The sequence below is a fragment of the Oncorhynchus tshawytscha genome, linkage group LG24 (genome assembly GCF_018296145.1).
Source record: "Oncorhynchus tshawytscha isolate Ot180627B linkage group LG24, Otsh_v2.0, whole genome shotgun sequence".
Taxonomy (NCBI): domain Eukaryota; kingdom Metazoa; phylum Chordata; class Actinopteri; order Salmoniformes; family Salmonidae; genus Oncorhynchus; species Oncorhynchus tshawytscha.
In genome coordinates, this window is record NC_056452.1 from 28,682,640 (window position 1) to 28,708,855 (window position 26,216).

A 26,216-nucleotide genomic window follows, 5' to 3' on the forward strand; every position below is an offset into this window, starting at 1 on the left:
GTAGACTAGCGGCTGGTTAGGGAATGATGCTGGCTGACCACAGCTCACCGAAGGGGACAATAAAGTCAGGACAATACGTCACCTCACTAAACTAGTTAGTAACCGTGGATCTCAGCTCACCAAAGGGGACGATGATTGGACAGGTGATGCTGTATGTCATGACCACAGTGAAGACACACATCATCCAGGCATAGGCCGCCCCGAACTGGAACTCATACGCCTGGTGCTGCAGAGCATAGAAATCGAGTTATAGAACTGAAACTCATACGCCTGGTGCTGCAGAACACAGAAATAGAGTTATAGAACTGGAACTCATACGCCTGGTGCTGCAGAACACAGAAATAGAGTTATAGAACTGGAACTCATACGCCTGGTGCTGCAGAACACAGAAATAGAATTATAGAACTGGAACTCATACGCCTGGTGCTGCAGAGCATGGAAATAGAGTTATAGAACAGGAACTCATACGCCTGGTGCTGCAGAACACAGAAATAGAGTTATAGAACTGGAACTCATACGTTTGGTGCTGTAAAGTATAGAAATAAAATATTAGAATGGCAACTCATTCGCTTAGTGTTGTAGAACATAGAGATATAATTATAGAATTGGAAAACTTGATGATGCAGAGAGACACACGTTAACAGGAGGATATTATCATATGTCCTTCGGGAAGCCTCAGTTCAACAAAAGCATAGCTTGTCATGGTTGGGGTTCATTCCATTTCAATTTAGGAAGTAAATTGAAATTCCAACTTCCTCATTGCTCTCCTTATTGGAATATCAGTTTACTTCCTGAATTGATTGTTTTGTCATGGATTTGACCCCGAACCAGTAGCATTTCACCAGAGAGGAAGAAGTGACGCAGGAAGCTCGACTCCGCCCCCAAATCAGTACATTTATTCTCATTGTTAGAGCGGTCAGTCTACTATCTTGTCACTTTGATATAACTATGTGCATCCTAGTTGCGATGTAGTTAATTATGAGATGTAGTTAATTATGAGATGTAGTCAATTATGAGATGTAGTTAATTATGAGATGTAGTTTATTATGAGATGTATTTTATTATGAGATGTAGTTAATTATGAGATGTAGTTAATTATGAGATGTAGTTAATTATGAGATGTAGTTAATTATGAGATGTAGTTTATTATGTGACTGAGGTCTTCCTGGCCACCAGGTGGCGCTCCTCTACTCACCCTCTTGACGTTGCGTCTCTCGGCAGCAGAGCGAGCCAGACACAGCCGGGTCATATACATGAGCAGACCAGGGATCCTCAGCAGATCCATGGCGTTACCGATGAACGCCGATGCGATGACATAGTTCACAAAGAACGCCCCGTTGTCAGGCAGGAACACACACCTGGTGGGGGGGGACAGGAAATTACATCGCAATAATAACATACCTTTTTCACACTATCATGTCAACCAGAACCATCCTACGCTGGATTGGATATGTTCTGTTCTAGGCACATGACCATGTTTGTGAAACGATGTGGGACGTGTCGCCAGGCCAGTCCAGTACCGGTCGGAACAATAGTGTAAAAGGGGAGTATTAAAGACTAACTTCCTCCTAGAGGACTAAAACTAAAACCCAGGCTCCAACCTCCACCTCCAACCCCCACCGTCAGGCTCCAGCCCCCCACCGCCAGGCTCTTACCCCCACCGCCAGGCTCCAACCCCCACCACCAGGCTCCAACCCCCACCACCAGGCTCTAACCCCATCAAATTTAGATCTAGACCTTAAAGTCAGTTTCACTCTTCCCCTATAATCTGGTCTGATTTAGACCTGGGACACCAGGTGGACTGAATTAGACCTGGGACACCAGGTGGTCTGATTTAGACCCGGGACACCAGGTGGTCTGATTTAGACCTGGGACACCAGGTGGTCTGATTTAGAACTGGGACACCAGGTGGTCTGATTTAGACCTGGGATTTAGACCCGGGACACCAGGTGGTCTGATTTAGACCTGGGACACCAGGTGGTCTGATTTAGAACTGGGACACCAGGTGGTGTGATTTAGACCTGGGACACCAGGTGGTCTGATTTAGAACTGGGACACCAGGCGGTGTGATTTAGACCCGGGACACCAGGCGGTGTGATTTAGACCTGGGACACCAGGTGGTCTGATTTAGACCTGGGATTTAGACCCGGGGCACCAGGTGGTCTGATTTAGACCTGGGATTTAGACCTGGGACACCAGGTGGCCTCTTCCTAAAAGACTAAGTTAAACAAAGACCAGCTGGTTCCATTAGGGACACATCAGAGTATATGGTGTTCTGATTATAGACTGGTCGAAGATAGATAACTGTTACAAACACCACTAAGATAAGACTGACAGCTTTAGATTACGAGCCAGAACGTGGCCCGACGAGCCAGGACGTGGCCCGACGAGCCAGGACGTGGCCCGACGAGCCAGGCGTCAAGCCAGGACGTGGCCCGACAAGCCAGAACGTGGGACAGCAGAGACCACAGTGCACAAGGTAAAGGCTCAAAGCTCCCTAGATGGCGGGAACCTAGGAAGAAACATAGAGAGGAACTAGGAACTGCTACTTACTCAAACCTCACGGCAGCGTCAGCCAGGAAGCGCTTGTCAAACAGCCATCGGAAGAAAACATCCAGACTGGAAGGAAGAAGGAAACAGTGCAGTTGTCAGAGGAATTGGAGTATAATGATCGTATTAGAGTCCATGGGACCATAAAGGGACAGACTACACTAAAACACTAAAAAAATGGGACATGATGTGAATCTGCTTGGCACTCAGCATTAAGGAGGTGGATTGTGGGTAATATAATATAGACCAGTGTGATAGACCAGTGTCCTGTCCAGGGGGTGTCCTGGTACATCAAGCTGTCTCACTACCGAAACAGGAGATAGACTAGTGTCCTGTCCAGGGGTGTCCTGGTACATCAAGCTGTCTCACTACAGAAACAGGAGATAGACTAGTGTCCTGTCCTGGTACATCAAGCCGTGTCTCTACAGAAACAGGAGATAGGCTCCTTGCCCTATGGGCTATTTCTAGCTCATACAAGGCTTCTTATAGGATTCCATTGAAAGTACATTTTGGTCCAGGGCTAGGCCAGGATCTGTGTTCGGGAAACTGTCCCAAAACGTTGACTATGTAGCTATGTAGTGAACAAACATACAGTAGATAGAAGAGTTAATTGGCTGAGTAGTAAGTTGTTCTCTGTAGCAACGCCAGGATAGTGGGTTCGTCAAATGTATGCCTACTTATATATATATATATATATATATATTTGTTTACTCCATGTGTAACTCTGTGTTGTTGTTTGTGTCGAACTGCTTTGCTTAATCTTGGCCAGGTCGCAGTTGTAAATGAGAACTTGTTCTCAACTAGCTCCCTGGTTAAATAAAAGGTGAAATAAAAATAAAAAATAACTAAAAATAAATATGTTATTAATTAAAAATAATAATTCATTTAAAAATTATTAATAAAAAAAAAAAGACATGTAGTACCTGCTGAGTCCTAGAGAGGGCAGCAGTAAGACCATAAAGATGAGGAAGGTGTAACATTTATGCATGGTGGTCCTGTTCTCTCCAGACCTATTAGAATACATGGAAAAGTCAAAACGATAAACATTACATACCCACAGCTCTCTGTGTGGCTCTACCAGGTAAGACAGGCCCCAGATCAGTTTGTGCTGGTTTGCCAAATTCCTACATACTGGACCATAGGAGTTGGAAAGACAGCACCAAACAGATCTGGGATCAGGCTAACCAGGTGGCAACAGAGAATACTTAGTTAATGATATAATGTAGCTCTTCATTCATTATATATACACAGCACATAAACATCCACTGATGTCCACTCTAATACTGTACACACACAAACATCCACTGATGTCCACTCTAATACTGTACACACAGGAAAACATCCACTGATGTCCACTCCAATACTGTACACACACAAACATCCACTGATGTCCACTCTAATACTGTACACACAGAAAACAGTGTGAGTGTCTTTAGGAGAGTTGTACCAGGTCCAGTGTTTGTGTGTGTCGCCAGGCAACAGCAGGGTGCATGTGACCTTGTCTAGTGCAGTAGTGTCTTGGAAGAGGTAAGTTGCAACGCCCGCTTACCACGTGCTTGCATACTCTTGCTTACAGCTCGCTGCCGCCGGCTAGCCCTTTGTGGTGAATTGGGAGCAGCTTCATGCAGTTTCCCCTTGCCGGTACAAAGCCTCCGCGGTGCCTCCTCGCGACAGCACACGTTAACGGGTTGTCTTGAAACTCCAGACCCGGCAGGGGATCTCGGAGCTGCGGTGTGCCTCAGAGATGCATCTGTACAAGCCCACCTCTGTGTGGGACACGCCCTGGCAGCCATCAACCACTGCCTTGTGGGTTAGTCTGGTACGACTAAAAGTTAGGGAGCACACCCTGAGAGAAAAGCAGCGTGCTTGCCGGCGAGTGGCGGGCGGATGCCAACAGACTGGAGGTCCGGCAGCCTCCTGCAGCTGTGGAAGATACTGGTCCTCCTGGGTTTCCCCCCCAGGAGGAATGCACCCTCAAGCAGCACTTTAAATAACTTCCTTTGCACCGCCTGTATCCTCTTCTGACCTCGGTGAAGCCATCAAACCGGAAACCGGACTAAAGCCTGGCGGCGTTGGGGTGTCTGGTGACGGGGGCAGGAGTAAATGCACCGGGAGTCCTTAAAATCAGACCCCCTGCACACCAGCGGCACAGGGCTATTATGGGTCGCCAGCAGTTGGGAGTTGGCAGCTGCTCTCGGCAGACCCCTGTGTGACTGAGCAGCGCTATTAAGGAGCCACACTGCTCACCCCGGCTGGGGAGAGGCCTAGAAATTGCACTCTCACTAGATAGGTGTGTTGTAGCCTATCGGGAGTTCCACTCAGCGGTTGAAAAAATGCTAAAAATCCCCTGAAACTGGCGACATGGAACATCAGAACTCTTCTGGACACTGACGTTAATAAACGATAGACCCCAATCGGAGAACAGCTTTGATTGGTGCAGAACTAAGGCGCTATAACATTGACATTGGCTGCCCTGAGTTAGACCAGGTTCCTGGATGAAGGGTCCCTGAAAGAGGAGGGAGAAGGTTACACCTTCTTCTGGAAAGGTTACCCTCCGGGTGGACAACATCAGCACGTGGTACTGGCAATTAAGAGCTTCCTTTTACCCAGCCTCACCGAAACACCTGTCGGTATAAGTGAAAGATTTATGTCTCTCCGTATCCCCCAAGATGCGTTATGCTACTCTTCTCAGTGCATACGCACCAACTTTACCATCTGAAAATGAGGCGAAGGACTGCTTCTACCAGTCACTAGATAAGGCCCTTCACCGTATCGCCAGGAATGACAAGATCTTTCTGCTGGGTGACTTCAACGCTAGGGTGGGACAGAACAACCGGATATGGAGTGGAGTTCTGGGTGGGCATGGTGTTGGTGCCGAGCATGATCTCACTAACACCTTGTTCCAGCAGAACAACAAATATAAAACATCATGGATGCACCCCACGTTCCAAACACCGGCACCTGATCGACTACGTGTGACACTAATAACGTCCTGCTGACACGTGACATGAGGAATGCTGGCTAAATTCCAGGTGAGAATACGTCCCCCCGCAGAAGTCCAGTAAGAGCTGCCTGCACTGTACCCTGCTTGAGAAAAGCTGCAGTAAGGGATGAGTTCCGTCTCTCTCTCACTGAAAGGCTGAAAGGAGAATGAGCCTCTTCTGAGCTCAGAGGATTCCATGGACCCAGGAGTGGGCATCTATCAGCTCAGAGGATCCAGAAGTGGGCATCTATCAGCTCAGAGGATCCAGAAGTGGGCATCTATCAGCTCAGAGGATCCAGAAGTGGGCATCTATCAGCTCAGAGGATCCCATGGACCCAGAAGTGGGCATCTATCAGCTCAGAGGATCCCATGGACCCAGAAGTGTGCATCTATCAGCTCAGTGCTCTGCTCAGTGCTCCACATCTGCTACCCTCCGCCAGCAATGGCGTGCATCACGCAAGAAAGTGCAAACAATTTGCATGCTCTGCAGAACGAATGGTGGACGAATAAGGCACAGGAAATCAAAATGTATGCCGACGAAAAAAAACGCACAATTTCTACAAACTGAGCTAAAGCCATCTATGGCCCTAGAAATCACTCCATCACTCCCCTGAGAACAGCTGATGGTCTGACTCTCTTGACCCACCAAACCCAGATCCTGATGAGGTGGGCTGACCCACCAAACCCAGATCCTGATGAGGTGGGCTGACCTACCAAACCCAGATCCCGATGAGGTGGGCTGACCTACCAAACCCAGATCCTGATGAGGTGGGCTGACCCACCAAACTCAGATCCTGATGAGGTGGGGTGACCACTATGAAGCACTACTCAATCAGCGCTCTCCTACAGACCACTCCATCCTGGAAGAACTGCCTTTCCGTCCACCCATTCAAGACCTCAACCATTCGCCAACCTTCCAAGAGGTGTTATCAGCTATCCGTTCCCTCAAGAAAAACTAGGCTCGTGGCGCTGACAGCATCCTGAGCAGAGCTACTGAAGAAGGAAGGTTCCTGCTGACAGCATCCCGGCAGAGCTACTGAAGAAGGAAGGTTCCTGCTGACAGCATACCGGCAGAGCTACTGAAGAAGGGAGGTTCCTGCTGACAGCATCCCGGTGGAACTACTGAAGAAGGGAGGTTACTGCTGACAGCATCCCGGCAAAACTACTGAAGAAGGGAGGTTACTGCTGACAGCATCCTGAGCAGAGCTACTGAAGAAGGGAGGTTACTGCTGACAGCATCCCGGCAGAACTACTGAAGAAGGGAAGTTACTTCTGAAAAACATCAGGACCTTTTCATGGCCTTCATGGCCTTCCACACTGTGAGCAGGGAAATGCTATGGGGCATTCTACTCAAATGTGTCTGTCCAGCAAATGTGTCAACATCCTTTGCCAGGTCCATATTGGGATGATGGCTCGGTGGCCATAGGAGGGCAACAGTCTTTGCCCTTTGAAGTAAGCATCGATGTGAGGCAGGGGTGTATGCTGGCACCTGTCCTCTTCAATTACTGCATTGTGGGAACTAGAAGCACAAGCATTTCGCTACACTCGCATTAACATCTGTTAACCATGTGTGTATGTGGCAAATAAAATTTGATCTTCCTCCTATGTGTCACCCAGATTCTCCACAAGGAGTTTGAGGACAGCAGCGGTGTTGTGGTGGACTTCAGGCTGGATGGAAACCTATTCAACATCAGGAGGCTCCAAGCAACCACCAAGGTTTCGACAGAGCGGGTTCTTGAGCTGCAGTATGCTGATGACTGTGCTCTTGTGGCTCACACTCCGGAAGACCTTCAGTTCATCCTTGTAGCATCTGTGAGGGTCTATAGCAGGATGGGACTGTCAATCAACACCACTAAGACAGAGGTGGTCTTCCAATGGAGATCCAGCCCTCCACCCACCATTGCTTGTCTTCACCATTGAACACAATGGTTCATTGGCAATAGTCTCGTCATTCAAACATCTGGGTAGCATCCTCTCGGAGGATTGCAGCATCGACCTCGAAATTCAAAACAGGATCAAGCAATCATCAGCTGCCTTCTGGAAACTAAGACACAGGGTCTTCCAAAACAGGGATATCCGCCTCCACAACAAAGTCGCCGTCTATCAAGCCATTGCATCACCACTCTGGTTTACAGCCGTGAAGCCTAGAGGTCACTTTACAGCCGTGAAGCCTAGAGGTCACTTTACAGCCGTGAAGCCTAGAGGTCACTTTACAGCCGTGAAGCCTAGAGGTCACTTTACAGCCGTGACGCCTAGAGGTCACTTTACAGCCGTGAAGCCTAGAGGTCACTTTACAGCCGTGAAGCCTAGAGGTCACTTTACAGCCGTGAAGCCTAGAGGTCACTTTACAGCCGTGACGCCTAGAGGTCACTTTACAGCCGTGAAGCCTAGAGGTCACTTTACAGCCGTGAAGCCTAGAGGTCACTTTACAGCCGTGAAGCCTAGAGGTCACTTTACAGCCGTGACGCCTAGAGGTCACTTTACAGCCGTGACGCCTAGAGGTCACTTTACAGCCGTGACGCCTAGAGGTCACTTTACAGCCGTGACGCCTAGAGGTCACTTTACAGCCGTGACGCCTAGAGGTCACTTTACAGCCGTGACGCCTAGAGGTCACTTTACAGCCGTGACGCCTAGAGGTCACTTTACAGCCGTGACGCCTAGAGGTCACTTTACAGCCGTGACGCCTAGAGGTCACTTTACAGCTGTGAAGCCTAGAGGTCACTTACAGTCGACACAACAAGCAGCTCGAGTGATTCCACATAAGTTACCTGCAGTGCATCCTGGGATTCACCTGGTGCGACCGTGTGACCCATGCAGAAATACTTGGTAAGACCAACTGTAAGAGTATGGAGGCCATGGTCACCCAGGACCAACTGTAAGAGTATAGAGGCCATGGTCACCCAGCACCAACTGTAAGAGTATAGAGGCCATGGTCACCCAGCACCAACTGTAAGAGTATAGAGGCCATGGTCACCCAGCACCAACTGTAAGAGTATAGAGGCCATGGTCACCCAGCACCAACAGTAAGAGTATAGAGGCCATGGTCACCCAGCACCAACTGTGGAGGCCATGGTCACCCAGTATGGAGGCCATGGTCACCCAGCACCAACTGTAAGAGAATAGAGTATAGAGGCCATGGTCACCCAGCACCAACTGTAAGAGAATGGAGGCCATGGTCACCCAGCACCAACTATAAGAGTATGGAGGCCATGGTCACCCAACACCAACTGTAAGAGAATAGAGTATAGAGGCCATGGTCACCCAGCACCAACTGTAAGAGTATAGAGTATGGAGGCCATGGGCTCGCCGCAGAAGGTCCTGTATGGCCAGCTCACTTCAGCCGGAGGGAGGGGGGGGCAGATGAAAACGCTGCTGAGGAAGTGCAACATCAAACCCACAGACCTAGAGGACGCTGCTGCCAACCGTTCCAGCTGGCGACGGCTCTGCCAGAGCGGTGGACAGAGGTGGGAGGAGGAGAAGAGAACAAATAGACAGCAAAAACAGCTCAGGAGTTTGTGGATTTCGTAAATATGAAATAGTCCGGGTGGCTATTTGATGAATTGTTCAGCAGTCTTATGGCTTGTGGGTAGAAGCTGTTAAGGAGCCCTTTGGACCTAGACTTGGCGCTCCGGTACCGCTTGCCGTACGGTAGCAGAGAGAACAGTCTATGTCTTGGGTGGGCCTTCCTCTGACACCGTCTAGTATATGGGTCCTGGATGGCAGGAAGCTTGGCCCCAGTGATGTACTGGGCCATACACACTACCCTCTGTAGCACATTTCAGTCTTATGCCTAGCAGTTGCCATACCAGGCGGTGATGCAGCCAGTCAGGATGCTCTCGATGGTGCAGCTGTAGAACTTTTGAGGATCTAGGGACCCATGCCAAATCTTTTCAGTCTCCTGAGGGGGAAGAGGCGTTGTCGGGCCCTCTTCATGCTTCTTTGTTGTGTTTGGACCCTGATAGTTTGTTGGTGTCGACACCAAGGAACTTGAAACTCTCGACCCGCTCCACCACAGCCCCGTCGATGTGAATGGGGGCGTTTTCGGCCCTCCTTTTCCTGTAGTCCCCGATCAGCTCTTTTGTCTTGATCACGTTGAGGGAGAGGTTGTTGTCCTGGCACCACACGGCCAGGTCTCTCACCAAATAATTCACTGTTAACTCAGAAGTGGGAGTCATCATCAGATACAATGGACTAGCATAACGTGTGTGAGTCGTACCGTGTCCAGTGTGTGTGTGAGTGAGAGAGAATGGTACCGTGTCCAGTGTGTGTGTGAGTTGTACAGTGTCAAGTGTGTGTGTGAGTCGTACTGTGTCAAGTGTGTGTGTGAGTCGTACAGTGTCCAGTGTGTGTATGAGTGAGAGAGAATGGTACCGTGTCCAGTGTGTGTGTGAGTGAGAGAGAATGGTACCGTGTCCAGTGTGTGTGTGAGTGAGAGAGAATGGTACCGTGTCCAGTGTGTGTGTGAGTGAGAGAGAATGGTACCGTGTCCAGTGGGCCTCGAAGAAGGCAGAGTAGTATACGATGGTGGGTAGCAGGGCGGAGAAGGCCCACAGCAGCAGGGTGGGGAAGAACTGGGTCACAATGGGGTTCTGGAGGAGGAGGACGAGAGGGAGAGAGGTGGAGGATGAGGGAGAGAGGTGGAGGATGAGGGAGAGAGGTGGAGGATGAGGGGGAGAGGTAGAGAGGAAGGAGAGGAAGAAAGGGAGGAGAGGTAGAGGATGAGGAAGAGAGGTAGAGGATGAGGAAGAAAGGTAGAGGATGAGGAAGAGAGGTAGAGGATGAGGAAGAAAGGTAGAGGATGAGGAAGAAAGGTAGAGGATGAGGAAGAGAGGTAGAGGATAAGGAAGAGAGGTATAGAGGAAGGAGAGGAAGAGGAAGGAGAGGTACAGGATGAAGAAGAAAGGGAGGAGAGGTAGAGGATGAGGAAGAAAGGTAGAGGATGAGGAAGAAAGGTAGAGGATGAGGAAGAAAGGTAGAGGATGAGGAAGAGAGGTAGAGGATGAGGAAGAGAGGTAGAGGATGAGGAAGAGAGGTATAGAGGAAGGAGAGGGAGGAGAGGTAGAGGATGAGGAAGAAAGGTAGAGGATGAGGAAGAAAGGTAGAGGATGAGGAAGAAAAGTAGAGGATGAGGAAGAGAGGTAGAGGATGAGGAAGAGAGGTAGAGGATGAGGAAGAGAGGTAGAGGATGAGGAAGAAAAGTAGAGGATGAGGAAGAAAGGTAGAGGATGAGGAAGAGAGGAAGGAGAGGAAGAGGATGAGGAAGAAAGTTAGAGGATGAGGAAGAAAGGTAGAGGAAGAGAGGAAGGAGAGGTAGAGGATGAAGAAGAGAGGTAGAGGATGAGGAAGAGAGGTAGAGGATGAGGAAGAGAGGTAGAGGATGAGGAAGAGAGGTAGAGGATGAGGAAGAAAAGTAGAGGATGAGGAAGAAAGGTAGAGGATGAGGAAGAGAGGAAGGAGAGGAAGAGGATGAGGAAGAAAGTTAGAGGATGAGGAAGAAAGGTAGAGGAAGAGAGGAAGGAGAGGTAGAGGATGAAGAAGAGTGGTAGAGGATGAGGAAGAAACGTAGAGGATGAGGAAGAGTGGTAGAGGATGAGGAAGAGAGGAAGGAGAGGAAGAGAGGAAGGAGAGGTAGAGGATGAGGAAGAAAGCAAGGAGAGGTAGAGGATGAGGAAGAGTGGTAGAGGATGAGGAAGAGAGGAAGGAGAGGAAGAAAGGGAGGAGAGGTAGAGGATGAGGAAGAGTGGTAGAGGATGAGGAAGAGAGGTAGAGGATGAGGAAGAGAGAAAGGAGAGGAAGACAGGAAGGAGAGGAAGAGAGGGAGGAGAGGTAGAAGATGAGGAAGAGTGGTAGAGGATGAGGAACAGAGGTAGAGGATGGAGGGGTGGAATATTGCAGATGAAGGTTAACAGTTAAGGTTAGTTATAGTACACAGACTAATGCCCCTTTTTCCACTATCGTGTTAACGAAACCATACTCTGCTGGCTCCTGTCCAGCTCAGTTACAGCACGGTCGGTGTTACAGCACGGTCGGTGTGTAACCAGTCCGGTGCAGGCTTGATTCAGTCGTGTGAAAAGGGTCAAACTGATCAGCATCCCAAATGGCACTTTATTTCCTTATATAGTGCACTAAATAGGGAATAGGGTGGCCTAAATAGGGAATAGAGTGCACTAAATAGGGAATAGTGTGCACTAAATAGGGAATAGGGGGACCTAAATAGGGAATAGGGTGCACCAAATAGGGAATATGGTGCACCAAATAGGGAATAGGGTGCACCAAATAGGGAATAGGGTGCACCAAATAGGGAATAGGGTGCACCAAATAGGGAATATAGGGTGCACCAAATAGGGAATATAGGGTGCACCAAATAGGGAATATAGGGTGCACCAAATAGGGAATAGGGTGCACAAAATAGGGAATAGGGTGCACAAAATAGGGAATAGGGTGCACAAAATAGGAATTGGATGCACTAAATAGGGTGCACTATATAGGGAATAGGGTGCACTAAATAGGGTGCACTAAATAGGGAATAGGGTGCACTATAATAGGGAATAGGGTGCACTACATAGGGAATAGGGTGAACTACATAGGGAATAGGGTGCACTACATAGGGAATAGGGTGCACCAAATAGGGAATAGGGTGCACCAAATAGGGAATAGGGCGCACAAATAGGGAATAGGGCGCACCAAATAGGGAATAGGGCACACCAAATAGGGAATAGGGCACACCAAATAGGGAATAGGGCGCACCAAATAGGGAATAGGGCGAACCAAATAGGGAATAGGGCACCAAATAGGGAATAGGGCGCACCAAATAGGGAATAGGGGCGCACCACATAGGGAATAGGGCGCACCACATAGGGAATAGGGTGCACCAAATAGGGAATAGGGCGCACTAAATAGGGAATAGGGCGCACCAAAATAGGGAATAGGGCACACCAAATAGGGAATAGGGCGCACTAAATAGGGAATAGGGCGCACCAATAGGGAATAGGGCGCACTACATAGGGAATAGGGTGCACTACATAGGGAATAGGGTGCACTACATAGGGAATAGGGTGCACTACATAGGGAATAGGGTGCACCGAATAGGGAATAGCGTGCACCGAATAGGGAATAGGGTGCACCGAATAGGGAATAGGGTGCACCGAATAGGGAATAGGGTGCACCGAATAGGGAATAGGGTGCACCGAATAGGGAATAGGGTGCACCGAATAGGGAATAGGGTGCACCGAATAGGGTGCACCGAATAGGGAATAGGGTGCACCGAATAGGGAATAGGGTGCACCGAATAGGGAATAGGGTGCACTAAATAGGGAATAGGGTGCACTAAATAGGAATAGGGTGCACCAAATAGGGAATAGGGTGCACCAAATAGGGAATAGGGTGCACTAAATAGGGAATAGGGTGCACTAAATAGGGAATAGGGTGCACTAAATAGGGAATAGGGTGCACTAAATAGGGAATAGGGTGCACTAAATAGGGAATAGGGTGCACTAAATAGGGAATAGGGTGCACTAAATAGGGAATAAGGTGCACTAAATAGGGAATAAGGTGCACTAAATAGGGAATAGGGTGCACTAAATAGGGAATAGGGTGCACTAAATAGGGAATAGGGTGCACTAAATAGGGAATAGGGTGCACTAAATAGGGAATAGGGTGCACCAAATAGGGAATAGGGTGCACCAAATAGGGGAATAGGGTGCACCAAATAGGGAATAGGGTGCACCAAATAAATAGGGTGCACCAAATAGGGAATAGGGTGCACCAAATAGGGAATAGGGTGCACCAAATAGGGAATAGGGTGCACCAAATAGGGAATAGGGTGCACCAAATAGGGAATAGGGTGCACCAAATAGGGAATAGGGTGCTGTTTGGGACACACCCTGACATTCACCCTCCTGAGCTTCAGAAAGAGAGGCCAAAGGTGACTCACGTTGAGGTACTCGACAGGCTTGGTGACGTTGAACTTGTCCATGGTGGAGATGATGATGGCGGGGGTTGTGAGGAAGAAGAGGAGGAGGAAGAGGATACAGTTGATGATGAAGCATCTCAGCCACCAGGGGAACCCTCCTACTGACAGATGCTCCCTGGGAGAAACCAGGAGAGGACAGGTCAATCAATCAATCAATCACCAGGGGAACCCAGATGCTCCTTGGGAGAAACCAGGAGAGGACAGGTCAATATATCAATCAATCAATCACCAGGAGAACCCAGATGCTCCCTGGGAGAAACCAGGAGAGGACAGTTCAATCTATCAATCAAAAGTATCACTGATATGTGTATTAAAGTATATAGACGTTTAGTGTCTGGTCCCATATTCCTAGCACCCAATCACTACATCAAACTTGTGACTCTACAAAGTTGTTGGATGCATTTGCTGTTTGTTTTGGTTGTTTCAGATACTTCCCCCCCCAAAAAAAGGGTAAATAATGTATTGTGTCATTTTGGAGTCACTTTTATTGACTCTAAGCACTTCTATATTAATGTGGATACTACCATGATTACGGAGAGTCCTGAATGAAGATGAGAGGGTAGGATGGAGTGGTCTGAGGAACGATGATTGATTGGTGCCCCTCACAAAGTAGAATATCTGTTAGACAACCGTATAAAGCACATGTGGTCAACTCTCAGTCTGAAGAGCTGCTGGGTGTGCAGGCTTTTGATCCAGCCCTACTCCAACAAATCAGAGACAGTTTATCAAGGTTAGAGGGGGACTGGAATAAAAGCCTGTACACCCATTATCTCTCCTGGAGGGTGGGTGACCACCCATTATCTCTCCTGAGGGGTGGCCATTATCTCTCCTGGAGGGTGGTGGACCACCCATTACCTCTCATGGGGGGTGGTTGACCACCCATTACTTCTCATGGGGGGTGGTTGACCACCCATTATCTCTCCTGGAGGGTGGTTGACCACCCATTATCTCTCCTGGGGGGTGGTTGACCACCCATTACCTCTCCTGCAGGGTGGTTGACCACCCATTATCTCTCCTGAGGGGTGGCCATTATCTCTCCTGGAGGGTGGTGGACCACCCATTACCTCTCATGGGGGGTGGTTGACCACCCATTACTTCTCATGGGGGGTGGTTGACCACCCATTATCTCTCCTGGGGGAAGGGTGACCACCCATTACCTCTCCTGGGGGAAGGGTGACCACCCATTACCTCTCCTGGGGGAAGGGTGACCACCCATTACCTCTCCTGGGGGGTGGGTGACCACCCATTACCTCTCCTGGGGGAAGGGTGACCACCCATTACCTCTCCTGGGGGAAGGGTGACCACCCATTACCTCTCCTGGGGGAAGGGTGACCACCCATTACCTCTCCTGGGGGTGGTTGACCACCCATTACCTCTCCTGGGGGTGGTTGACCACCCATTACCTCTCATGGGGGTGGTTGACCACCCATTACCTCTCATGGGGGTGGTTGACCACCCATTACCTCTCCTGGGGGGTGGTGGACCACCCATTACCTCTCTTGGGGGAAGGGTGACCACCCATTATCTCTCCTGGGGAAGGGTGACCACCCATTATCTCTCCTGGGGAAGGGTGCCCACCCATTACCTCTCCTGGGGGAAGGGTGCCCACCCATTACCTCTCCTGGGGGAAGGGTGACCACCCATTACCTCTCCTGGGGGAAGGGTGACCACCCATTACCTCTCCTGGGGAAGGGTGACCACCCATTAACTCTCCTGGGGGTGGTTGACCACCCATTACCTCTCCTGGGGGTGGTTGACCACCCATTACCTCTCCTGGGGGGTGGTTGACCACCCATTACCTCTCATGGGGGGTGGTTGACCACCCATTACCTCTCATGGGGGGGGTGGTGGACCACCCATTACCTCTCCTGGGGGAAGGGTGACCACCCATTATCTCTCCTGGGGGAAGGGTGACCACCCATTACCTCTCCTGGGGGAAGGGTGACCACCCATTACCTCTCCTGGGGGAAGGGTGACCACCCATTACCTCTCCTGGGGGAAGGGTGACCACCCATTACCTCTCCTGGGGGAAGGGTGACCACCCATTACCTCTCCTGGGGGTGGGTGACCGCCCATTACCTCTCCTGGGGGGTGGTTGACCACCCATTATCTCTCATGGGGGTGGTTGACCACCCATTACCTCTCATGGGGGTGGTTGACCACCCATTACCTCTCATGGGGGTGGTGGACCACCCATTACCTCTCCTGGGGGGTGGTGGACCACCCATTATCTCTCCTGGGGAAGGGTGACCACCCATTATCTCTCCTGGGGAAGGGTGACCACCCATTACCTCTCCTGGGGAAGGGTGACCACCCATTACCTCTCCTGGGGGAAGGGTGACCACCCATTACCTCTCCTGGGGGAAGGGTGACCACCCATTACCTCTCCTGGGGGAAGGGTGACCACCCATTACCTCTCCTGGGGAAGGGTGACCACCCATTACCTCTCCTGGGGGAAGGGTGACCACCCATTACCTCTCCTGGGGGTGGTTGACCACCCATTACCTCTCCTGGGGGTGGTTGACCACCCATTACCTCTCCTGGGGGAAGGGTGCCCACCCATTACCTCTCCTGGGGGAAGGGTGCCCACCCATTACCTCTCCTGGGGAAGGGTGCCCACCCATTACCTCTCCTGGGGAAGGGTGACCACCCATTACCTCTCCTGGGGGAAGGGTGACCACCCATTATCTCTCCTGGGGAAGGGTGACCACCCATTACCTCTCCTGGGGAAGGGTGACCACCCATTACCTCTCCTGGGGGAAGGGTGACCACCCATTACCTCTCCTGGGGGAAGGGTGACCACCCATTACCTCTCCTGGGGGGGTGGGTGACCACCCATTACCTCTCCTGGGGGTGGGTGACCACCCATTACCTCTCCTGGGGGAAGGGTGACCACCCATTACCTCCCCTGGGCGAAGGGTGACCACCCATTACCTCCCCTGGGGAAGGGTGACCACCCATTACCTCTCCTGGGGAAGGGTGACCACCCATTACCTCTCCTGGGGGAAGGGTGACCACCCATTACCTCTCCTGGGGGAAGGGTGACCACCCATTACCTCTCCTGGGGGAAGGGTGACCACCCATTACCTCTCCTGGGGGAAGGGTGACCACCCATTACCTCTCCTGGGGGAAGGGTGACCACCCATTACCTCTCCTGGGGAAGGGTGACCACCCATTACCTCTCCTGGGGAAGGGTGACCACCCATTACCTCTCCTGGGGAAGGGTGACCACCCATTACCTCTCCTGGGGGTGGTTGACCACCCATTACCTCTCCTGGGGGAAGGGTGACCACCCATTACCTCTCCTGGGGGGTGGTTGACCACCCATTACCTCTCCTGGGGGGTGGTTGACCACCCATTACCTCTCCTGGGGGGTGGTTGACCACCCATTACCTCTCCTGGGGGGTGGTTGACCACCCTTGATGTAAAACATTACAACCAAATATGTTTTATACCTTCTGAAATAATTTGCTCATTCGATATATCAAAGATGAAATGGAGGCAACACATCTTTTAATTCAGCTGAAGGAAGTGCGCTTCTCTAGTTCGGTCATATTTACCTTAGAAGTGTTTACTTTGCAGGCTGACGAGAATCTATTGAGTCACAATGTCTCATAGATTTAATCCAAAATAATATTTAAAAAATTTAAAAAATGTTCACGATGAATAAATTATTATTTTGATTCACATGACTTCAACCGAAGGTGTATGTAAACTTCAACTCTATTACCTTAATTACCTTGACTAACCAGTGCCCCCTCACACTGACTCTGTACCGTAACACCCTGTATATAGCCTCCACACTGACTCTGTACCGTAATACCCTGTATATAGCCTCCACACTGACTCTGTACCGTAACACCCTGTATATAGCCTCCACATTGACTCTGTACCGTAATACCCTGTATATAGCCTCCACATTGACTCTGTACCGGTACCCCCTGTATATAGCCTACACACTGACTCTGTACCGTAACACCCTGTATATAGCCTCCACATTGACTCTGTACCGTAACACCCTGTATATAGCCTCCACATTTACTCTGTACCGTAACACCCTGTATATAGCCTCCACATGGACTCTGTACCGTAACACCCTGTATATAGCCTCCACACTGACTCTGTACCGTAACACCCTGTATATAGCCTCCACACTGACTCTGTACCGTAACACCCTGTATATAGCCTCCACACACTGACTCTGTACCGTAACACCCTGTATATAGCCCCCACACACTGACTCTGTACCGTAACACCCTGTATATAGCCTCCACATTGACTCTGTACCGTAACACCCTGTATATAGCCTCCACACACTGACTCTGTACCGTAACACCCTGTATATAGCCTCCACATTGACTCTGTACCGTAACACCCTGTATATAGCCTCCACATTGACTCTGTACCGTAACACCCCGTATATAGCCTCCACATTGACTCTGTACCGTAACACCCCGTATATAGCCTCCACACTGACTCTGTACCGTAACACCCTGTATATAGCCTCCACATGGACTCTGTACCGTAACACCCTGTATATAGCCTCCACGTTGACTCTGTACCGTAACACCCCGTATATAGCCTCCACACTGACTCTGTACCGTAACACCCTGTATATAGCCTCCACACTGACTCTGTACCGGTACCCTCTGTATATAGTCTCCACATTGACTCTGTACCGTAACACCCCGTATATAGCCTCCACACTGACTCTGTACCGTAACACCCTGTATATAGCCTCCACACTGACTCTGTACCGTAACACCCTGTATATAGCCTCCACACTGACTCTGTACCGTAACACCCTGTATATAGCCTCCACATGGACTCTGTACCGGTACCCCCTGTATATAGCCTCCACATTGACTCTGTACCGTAACACCCTGTATATAGCCTCCACACTGACTCTGTACCGTAACACCCTGTATATAGCCTCCACATGGACTCTGTACCGGTACCCCCTGTATATAGCCTCCACACTGACTCTGTACCGGTACCCTCTGTATATAGTCTCCACATTGACTCTGTACCAGTACCCCCTGTATATAGCCTCCACACTGACTCTGTACCGGTACCCCCTGTATATAGCCTCCACATTGACTCTGTACCATAACACCCTGTATATAGCCTCCACATTGACTCTGTACCAGTACCCCTGTATATAGCCTCCACACTGACTCTGTACCGGTACCCCCTGTATATAGCCTCCACATTGACTCTGTACCATAATACCCTGTATATAGCCTCCACGTTGACTCTGTACCGTAACACCCTGTATATAGCCTCCACATGGACTCTGTACCGTAACACCCTGTATATAGCCTCCACATGGACTCTGTACCGTAACACCCTGTATATAGCCTCCACATGGACTCTGTACCGTAACACCCTGTATATAGCCTCCACATGGACTATGTACCGTAACACCCTGTATATATGCCTCCACATTGACTCTGTACCGGTACCCCCTGTATATAGCCTCCACATGGACTCTGTACCGGTACCCCCTGTATATAGCCTCCACATTGACTCTGTACCATAACACCCTGTATATAGCCTCCACATTGACTCTGTACCGGTACACCCTGTATATAGCCTCCACATTGACTCTGTACCATAACACCCTGTATATAGCCTCCACATGGACTCTGTACCGTAACACCCTGTATATAGCCTCCACATGGACTCTGTACCGGTACCCCCTGTATATGGCCTCCACATGGACTCTGTATCTGTACCCCCTGTATATAGCCTCCACATGGACTCTGTATCTGTACCCCCTGTATATAGCCTCCACATGGACTCTGTACCGGTACCCCCTGTATATAGCCTCCACATTGACTCTGTACCGTAACACCCTGTATATAGCCTCCACATTGACTCTGTACCGTAACACCCTGTATATAGCCTCCTCCTTGACTCTGTACCGTAACACCCTGTATATAGCCTCCACATTGACTCTGTACCGTAAAACCCTGTATACAGCCTCCACATTGACTCTGTACCGTAAAACCCTGTATATAGCCTCCTCCTTGACTCTGTACCGTAACACCCTGTATATAGCCTCCACATTGACTCTGTACCGTAACACCCTGTATATAGCCTCCACATTGACTCTGTACCGTAATACCCTGTATATAGCCTCCACATTGACTCTGTACCGGTACCCCCTGTATATAGCCTCCACACTGACTCTGTACCGTAACACCCTGTATATAGCCTCCACATTGACTCTGTACCGTAACACCCTGTATATAGCCTCCACATTTACTCTGTACCGTAACACCCTGTATATAGCCTCCACATGGACTCTGTACCGTAACACCCTGTATATAGCCTCCACACTGACTCTGTACCGTAACACCCTGTATATAGCCTCCACACTGACTCTGTACCGTAACACCCTGTATATAGCCTCCACACACTGACTCTGTACCGTAACACCCTGTATATAGCCCCCACACACTGACTCTGTACCGTAACACCCTGTATATAGCCTCCACATTGACTCTGTACCGTAACACCCTGTATATAGCCTCCACACACTGACTCTGTACCGTAACACCCTGTATATAGCCTCCACATTGACTCTGTACCGTAACACCCTGTATATAGCCTCCACATTGACTCTGTACCGTAACACCCGTATATAGCCTCCACATTGACTCTGTACCGTAACACCCTGTATATAGCCTCCACATTGACTCTGTACCGTAACACCCTGTATATAGCCTCCACATTGACTCTGTACCAGTACACCCTGTATATAGCCTCCACATGGACTCTGTACCGTAACACCCTGTATATAGCCTCCTCCTTGACTCTGTACTGTAACAGCCTGTATATAGCCTCCACATTGACTCTGTACCGTAACACCCTGTATATAGCCTCCACATTGACTCTGTACCGTAACACCCTGTATATAGCCTCCACATTGACTCGGTACCGTAACACCCTGTATATAGCCTCCACATTGACTCTGTACCGGTACCCCCTGTATATATTCTCCACATTGACTCTGTACCGTAACACCCTGTATATAGCCTCCACATTGACTCTGTACCGTAACACCCTGTATATAGCCTCCACATTGACTCTGTACCGTAACACCCTGTATATAGCATTCAGCATTTCACTGTGAGGTCTACTACACCTGTTGTATTCAGCATTTCACTGTAAGGTCTACTACACCTGTTGTATTCAGCATTTCACTGTAAGGTCTACTACACCTGTTGTATTCGGCATTTCACTGTGAAGTCTACTACACCTGTTGTATTCAGCATTTCACTGTTAGGTCTACTACACCTGTTGTATTCAGCATTTCACTGTAAGGTCTACATCTGTTGTACTCAGCATTTCACTGTAAGGTCTACATCTGTTGTATTCAGCATTTCACTGTAAGGTCTACTACACCTGTTGTATTCAGCATTTCACTGTGAGGTCTACTACACCTGTTGTATTCGGCATTTCACTGTGAAGTCTACACCTGTTGTATTCGGCATTTCACTGTAAGGTCTACACCTGTTGTATTCGGCATTTCACTGTGAAGTCTACACCTGTTGTATTCGGCATTTCACTGTAAGGTCTACACCTGTTGTATTCAGCATTTCACTGTAAGGTCTACACCTGTTGTATTCGGCATTTCACTGTGAAGTCTACACCTGTTGTATTCGGCATTTCACTGTGAAGTCTACACCTGTTGTATTCGGCATTTCACTGTGAAGTCTACACCTGTTGTATTCGGCATTTCACTGTGAAGTCTACACCTGTTGTATTCGGCATTTCACTGTGAAGTCTACACCTGTTGTATTCGGCATTTCACTGTGAAGTCTACACCTGTTGTATTCGGCATTTCACTGTGAAGTCTACACCTGTTGTATTCGGCATTTCACTGTGAAGTCTACACCTGTTGTATTCGGCATTTCACTGTGAAGTCTACACCTGTTGTATTCGGCATTTCACTGTGAAGTCTACACCTGTTGTATTCAGCATTTCACTGTAAGGTCTACTACACCTGTTGTATTCAGCATTTCACTGTGAAGTCTACACCTGTTGTATTCAGCATTTCACTGTGAAGTCTACACCTGTTGTATTCAGCATTTCACTGTGAAGTCTACACCTGTTGTATTCAGCATTTCACTGTGAAGTCTACACCTGTTGTATTCGGCATTTCACTGTGAAGTCTACACCTGTTGTATTCGGTATTTCACTGTGAAGTCTACACCTGTTGTATTCGGCATTTCACTGTGAAGTCTACACCTGTTGTATTCAGCATTTCACTGTGAAGTCTACACCTGTTGTATTCGGCATTTCACTGTGAAGTCTACACCTGTTGTATTCAGCATTTCACTGTGAAGTCTACACCTGTTGTATTCGGCATTTCACTGTGAAGTCTACACCTGTTGTATTCGGCATTTCACTGTGAAGTCTACACCTGTTGTATTCGGCATTTCACTGTGAAGTCTACACCTGTTGTATTCGGCATTTCACTGTGAAGTCTACACCTGTTGTATTCAGCATTTCACTGTGAAGTCTACACCTGTTGTATTCGGCATTTCACTGTTAGGTCTACTACACCTGTTGTATTCAGCGCACGTGACTAATAAAACGTGATTTGATTTAAAGGGTTGTTGACGTGATTGAACTATTATCCTGCGTTGTAAAATGACATGGAATTGTGCGATTTTTTTTCCCTTCTTATCGTTTTAAACGGAAAATGGATTAAATTGTCACATTTGTAATTGAGAAGTTTGCGGACGACACAACAGTTCATCTCATATGCATACGTTGATACTGTACTCTATATCATCGACTGCATCCTTATGTAATACATGTATCACTAGCCACTTTAACTATGCCACTTGGTTTACATACTTATCTCATATGTATATACTGTACTCGATATCATCTACTGTATCTTGCCTATGCTGCTCTGTACCATCACTCATTCAGATATCCTTATGTACATATTCTTTATCCCCTTACACTGTGTATAAGACAGTATATTTTTTTTTTGGAATTGTTAGTTAGATTACTTGTTCGTTATTACTGCATTGTCGGAACTAGAAGCACAAGCATTTCGCTACACTCGCATTAACATCTGCTAACCATGTGTATGTGACAAATAAAATTTGATTTGATTTGATTTGATTTGAATAGCTCTGACCGAGAGGGACTTGATTTCCACTCCATGACCCTTCACATACATACAGGACTGAGGCTGACACCAAGAGACCATGCCAGATATGCAGTCTCAGCTGTGAGGTAATCTGATACCAGCACTCAGCAGTTAGCTAATCATCTACACCAGTGGCCAGTTGTCACGAGTCAAGATCACTTCCGCAGTCAAAAAGAAAGCAGTCAGTCCACTCAGATATTTTGTAAAAAAATAAATATATATATATTTTTACATTAATCCAATAAAAACAGTTATGTATGAATGAGGTGTGCAGTAGCCCGAATACATAGGTAGGTCTAATACATTATCACAGCATATTGGCTATATGCCTGGTCTAATACATTATCACAGCATATTGGCTATATGCCTGGTCTAATACATTATCACAGCATATTGGCTATATGCCTGGTCTAATACATTATCACAGCATATTGGCTATATGCCTGGTCTAATACATTATCACAGCATATTGGCTATATGCCTGGTCTAATACATTATCACAGCATATTGGCTATATGCCTGGTCTAATACATTATCACAGCATATTGGCTATATGCCTGGTCTAATACATTATCACAGCATATTGGCTATATGCCTGGTCTAATACATTATCACAGCATATTGGCTATATGCCTGGTCTAATACATTATCACAACATATTGGCTATATGCCTGGCCTGCCAATATTGTTCTTCTCAGATCATATTATATTTCAGGACTCAAGCTTTGATAATAAAATACTGTAGATCAGTTGGTGTAGCACTTGCGAGGCACAGCCCTGCATTAATTGAAATAACGTGCAAATAATTTCATTTTTTAACATTTTACTGGACTGATGGTACCTGCATATGATAATCATGGTGCTTTCAAGAAAACTGGGAACTCTGGGAAAACTGGGAACTCTGGGAAAACTGGGAACTCTGGGAAAACTGGGAACTCTGGGAAAACTGGGTTCATGACCTTAGTGAACTTCAGGACGGAAAGTCAGAGCTCTAGAAAGATGCCAGAGTTTCCGAGTCAGATGACCGTTCAAAATTATTTTCCCCTGTCGGATCCCCCCCCCACCCCTCCTAATTTCCTGCAATTCTCCACATTTTGTTATAGGGTGGAGGTAAAAATGTTTACAGTTTTTAAAATGATAACTAATGATCAATGAGCCACACACCACAGTTGGTAATTCAACCATGCTTACTACTAGTTTGGATAGCTGGCTGCTAGACTAAATTTACCAATCAAATAATGTTTTGCTGACAGGGCTAATTGAGTCATTTCTGATGAACCACCAAATCTCTAAATTACACCTTCTGCATTCTATTATTTCAATACTCAACAGTAAATTGAGACACTGACTGTCCCCCACAGAGTACATAAATCTGTGCTGTATTTTTTATTTATTTTACCTTTATTTAACCAGGCAAGTCAGTTAAGAACAAACTCTTATTTTCAATGACGGCCTAGGAACAGTGGGTTAACTGCCTGTTCAGGGGCAGAACGACAGATTTGTACCTTGTCAGCTCGGGGGATATGAACTTGCAACCTTTCGGTTACTAGTCCAACGCTCTAACCACTAGGCTACCCTGCCGCCCCTGTGTGTGTGTGTTCTCACCAGTAGACGTTCTGTGGGTCTGGTGCGTAGCCGACCGTCCAGGAATATGTGTGAAGGTGCTGGCTGAAGGAAGAAGACCTGGGTTCCCTCTGACAGTGGCATCCCTGACAGTTACAGGCATTGTAGTCCTTCAGGATACTGAACAGGGAAGCATATAGGAAGACATCACTCGATTTATAATTACCAATGTAAGATACCAACAAACAAAAACACAAACATCCTCTCATTCCTCTGGTCACACAGGCTCTTACATGGCGGTCATGGCTTCGTTCTGGAAGGTAACGAAGGCCATTCCTAGCGGTTTACTGTTGACCTTCTCTTTCTCCTTCCTGTACTCCTCCTTCAGCTTGGACTCCAGCTTGGTGTAGTAACTCACTGCCTCCTCCTGTAGAATAGAGATGGTCAGTTAGAAGACGAAGAAGACGAAGGACTAATGAATGAGAAAACTATGAGTGAGACGGTATGAAAGACAGATATATGGTCACTCAGGGCAACATATCCAATGGGAATTTGATTGTGGCATTTGGATACGACAACAAAACAAAAAACAACACAAATACAAATTTCAAGAAACAATTTGAATCAACTCTCTCCTTAGGAGTAGTGTTACGGCGTGGTACTGTAAACGGCGTGGTACTGTAAACGGCGTGGTACTGTAAACGGCGTGGTACTGTAAACGGGTTTGAGGTGAGGGTTGAAATACAGCTTTGACGTTGGTCTTACCTGTTCACAGCCCTTGATGATACAGCAACAGAGATGTCCACAGGGTTTGGGGTTGATCATGGTGGGGATGTGCTCCTTGGACTGTAGGTCTTTAAAGAACTTCATGCTACGTTCAGTCTTCTTCCTGTTTACAGAAACACATGCTCATATCACATGACCAAATACACTGGATTTACTAGACAAATTAGGTGTTGCTCATAGAGATAGGACCTCTTTCTATCTTTGCATCTGTGCCATTATGGCGTCTGTGACAGCATGGGCAGCACCATTAAGGCTACATCAATTGTAAAGTAGTTCTTCTTCGTGTTAAAAAAAAAAAGAAGTGTAAAACTAATATATTGGTGATTTACCTCCTCCTGCAGTGTTGGGAGTACTGAATCAAATCTGTGACCACTAGATGTAGTTTGGACCACGATCAAGGTCCCAACACACCAAGACAGTCGTGAAGAGGGCACGACAACACCTTTTCCCCCTCAGGAGACTGAAAATAATTTGTCATGGGTCCCCAGATCCTCAAAAGGTTCTACAGCTGCACCATCGAGAGCATCCTGACTGGCTGCATCACTGCCTGGTATGGCAACTGCTAGGCATCCGACCGTAAGGCACAACAGAGGGTAGTATTGTTGTATTCGGCGCATGTGACATTAGATTTGATGGCGGTGATATATATCTTATAGCCATTTAAACCAATTAGAGGAAGACAATGCTCTGGTCACACCCAGTCAACAATACTGAAAAAAATATATATAAACCCACCATGTAAAAAGTGTTAAGTTTCATGAGCTGAAATAAAATCTCTCAGAGATGTTTCATCACAAAAAAACTTGATGAAACTGTGGGTATTGCAAAACCGATGATTTTCTGCACAAACTGTCAGAAACCGTCTCAGGAAGCTCATCTGCGTTGCCCTCAATAGGGAACGACGAGGCGGCAGGTAGCAGCAGGTAGGCTAGTGGTTAGAGCGTTGTGCCAGTAACCGAAAGGTTGCTAGATCGAATCCCCGAGCTGACAAGGTCTGTCGTTCTGTCGTCAATCTGTCGTTCTGCCCCTGAACAAGGAAGTTAACCCAACTGTTCCTAGGCCAGTTAACCAACTGTTCCTAGACCAGTTAACCCACTGTTCCTAGACCAGTTAACCCACTGTTCCTAGACCAGTTAACCCACTGTTCCTAGGCCAGTTAACCCCACTGTTCCTAGACCAGTTAA

General features: G+C 48.0%; 1 protein-coding gene across 1 annotated transcript in view; it reads right to left on the minus strand.

Annotated features, from left to right (window-relative positions):
• Window positions 1-26,216, minus strand: part of LOC112247859 (CSC1-like protein 2) — a gene marked incomplete in the record, with an annotated part of 175,688 nt that overhangs the window by 9,821 nt on the left and 139,651 nt on the right. Inside the window, 8 exon segments of the mRNA XM_042305631.1 lie at window positions 121-226; window positions 1,196-1,358; window positions 2,554-2,619; window positions 3,474-3,560; window positions 10,016-10,122; window positions 13,467-13,620; window positions 24,289-24,426; window positions 24,540-24,673. Of these exon segments, the coding sequence (XP_042161565.1) occupies window positions 121-226; window positions 1,196-1,358; window positions 2,554-2,619; window positions 3,474-3,560; window positions 10,016-10,122; window positions 13,467-13,620; window positions 24,289-24,426; window positions 24,540-24,673 (955 nt within the window).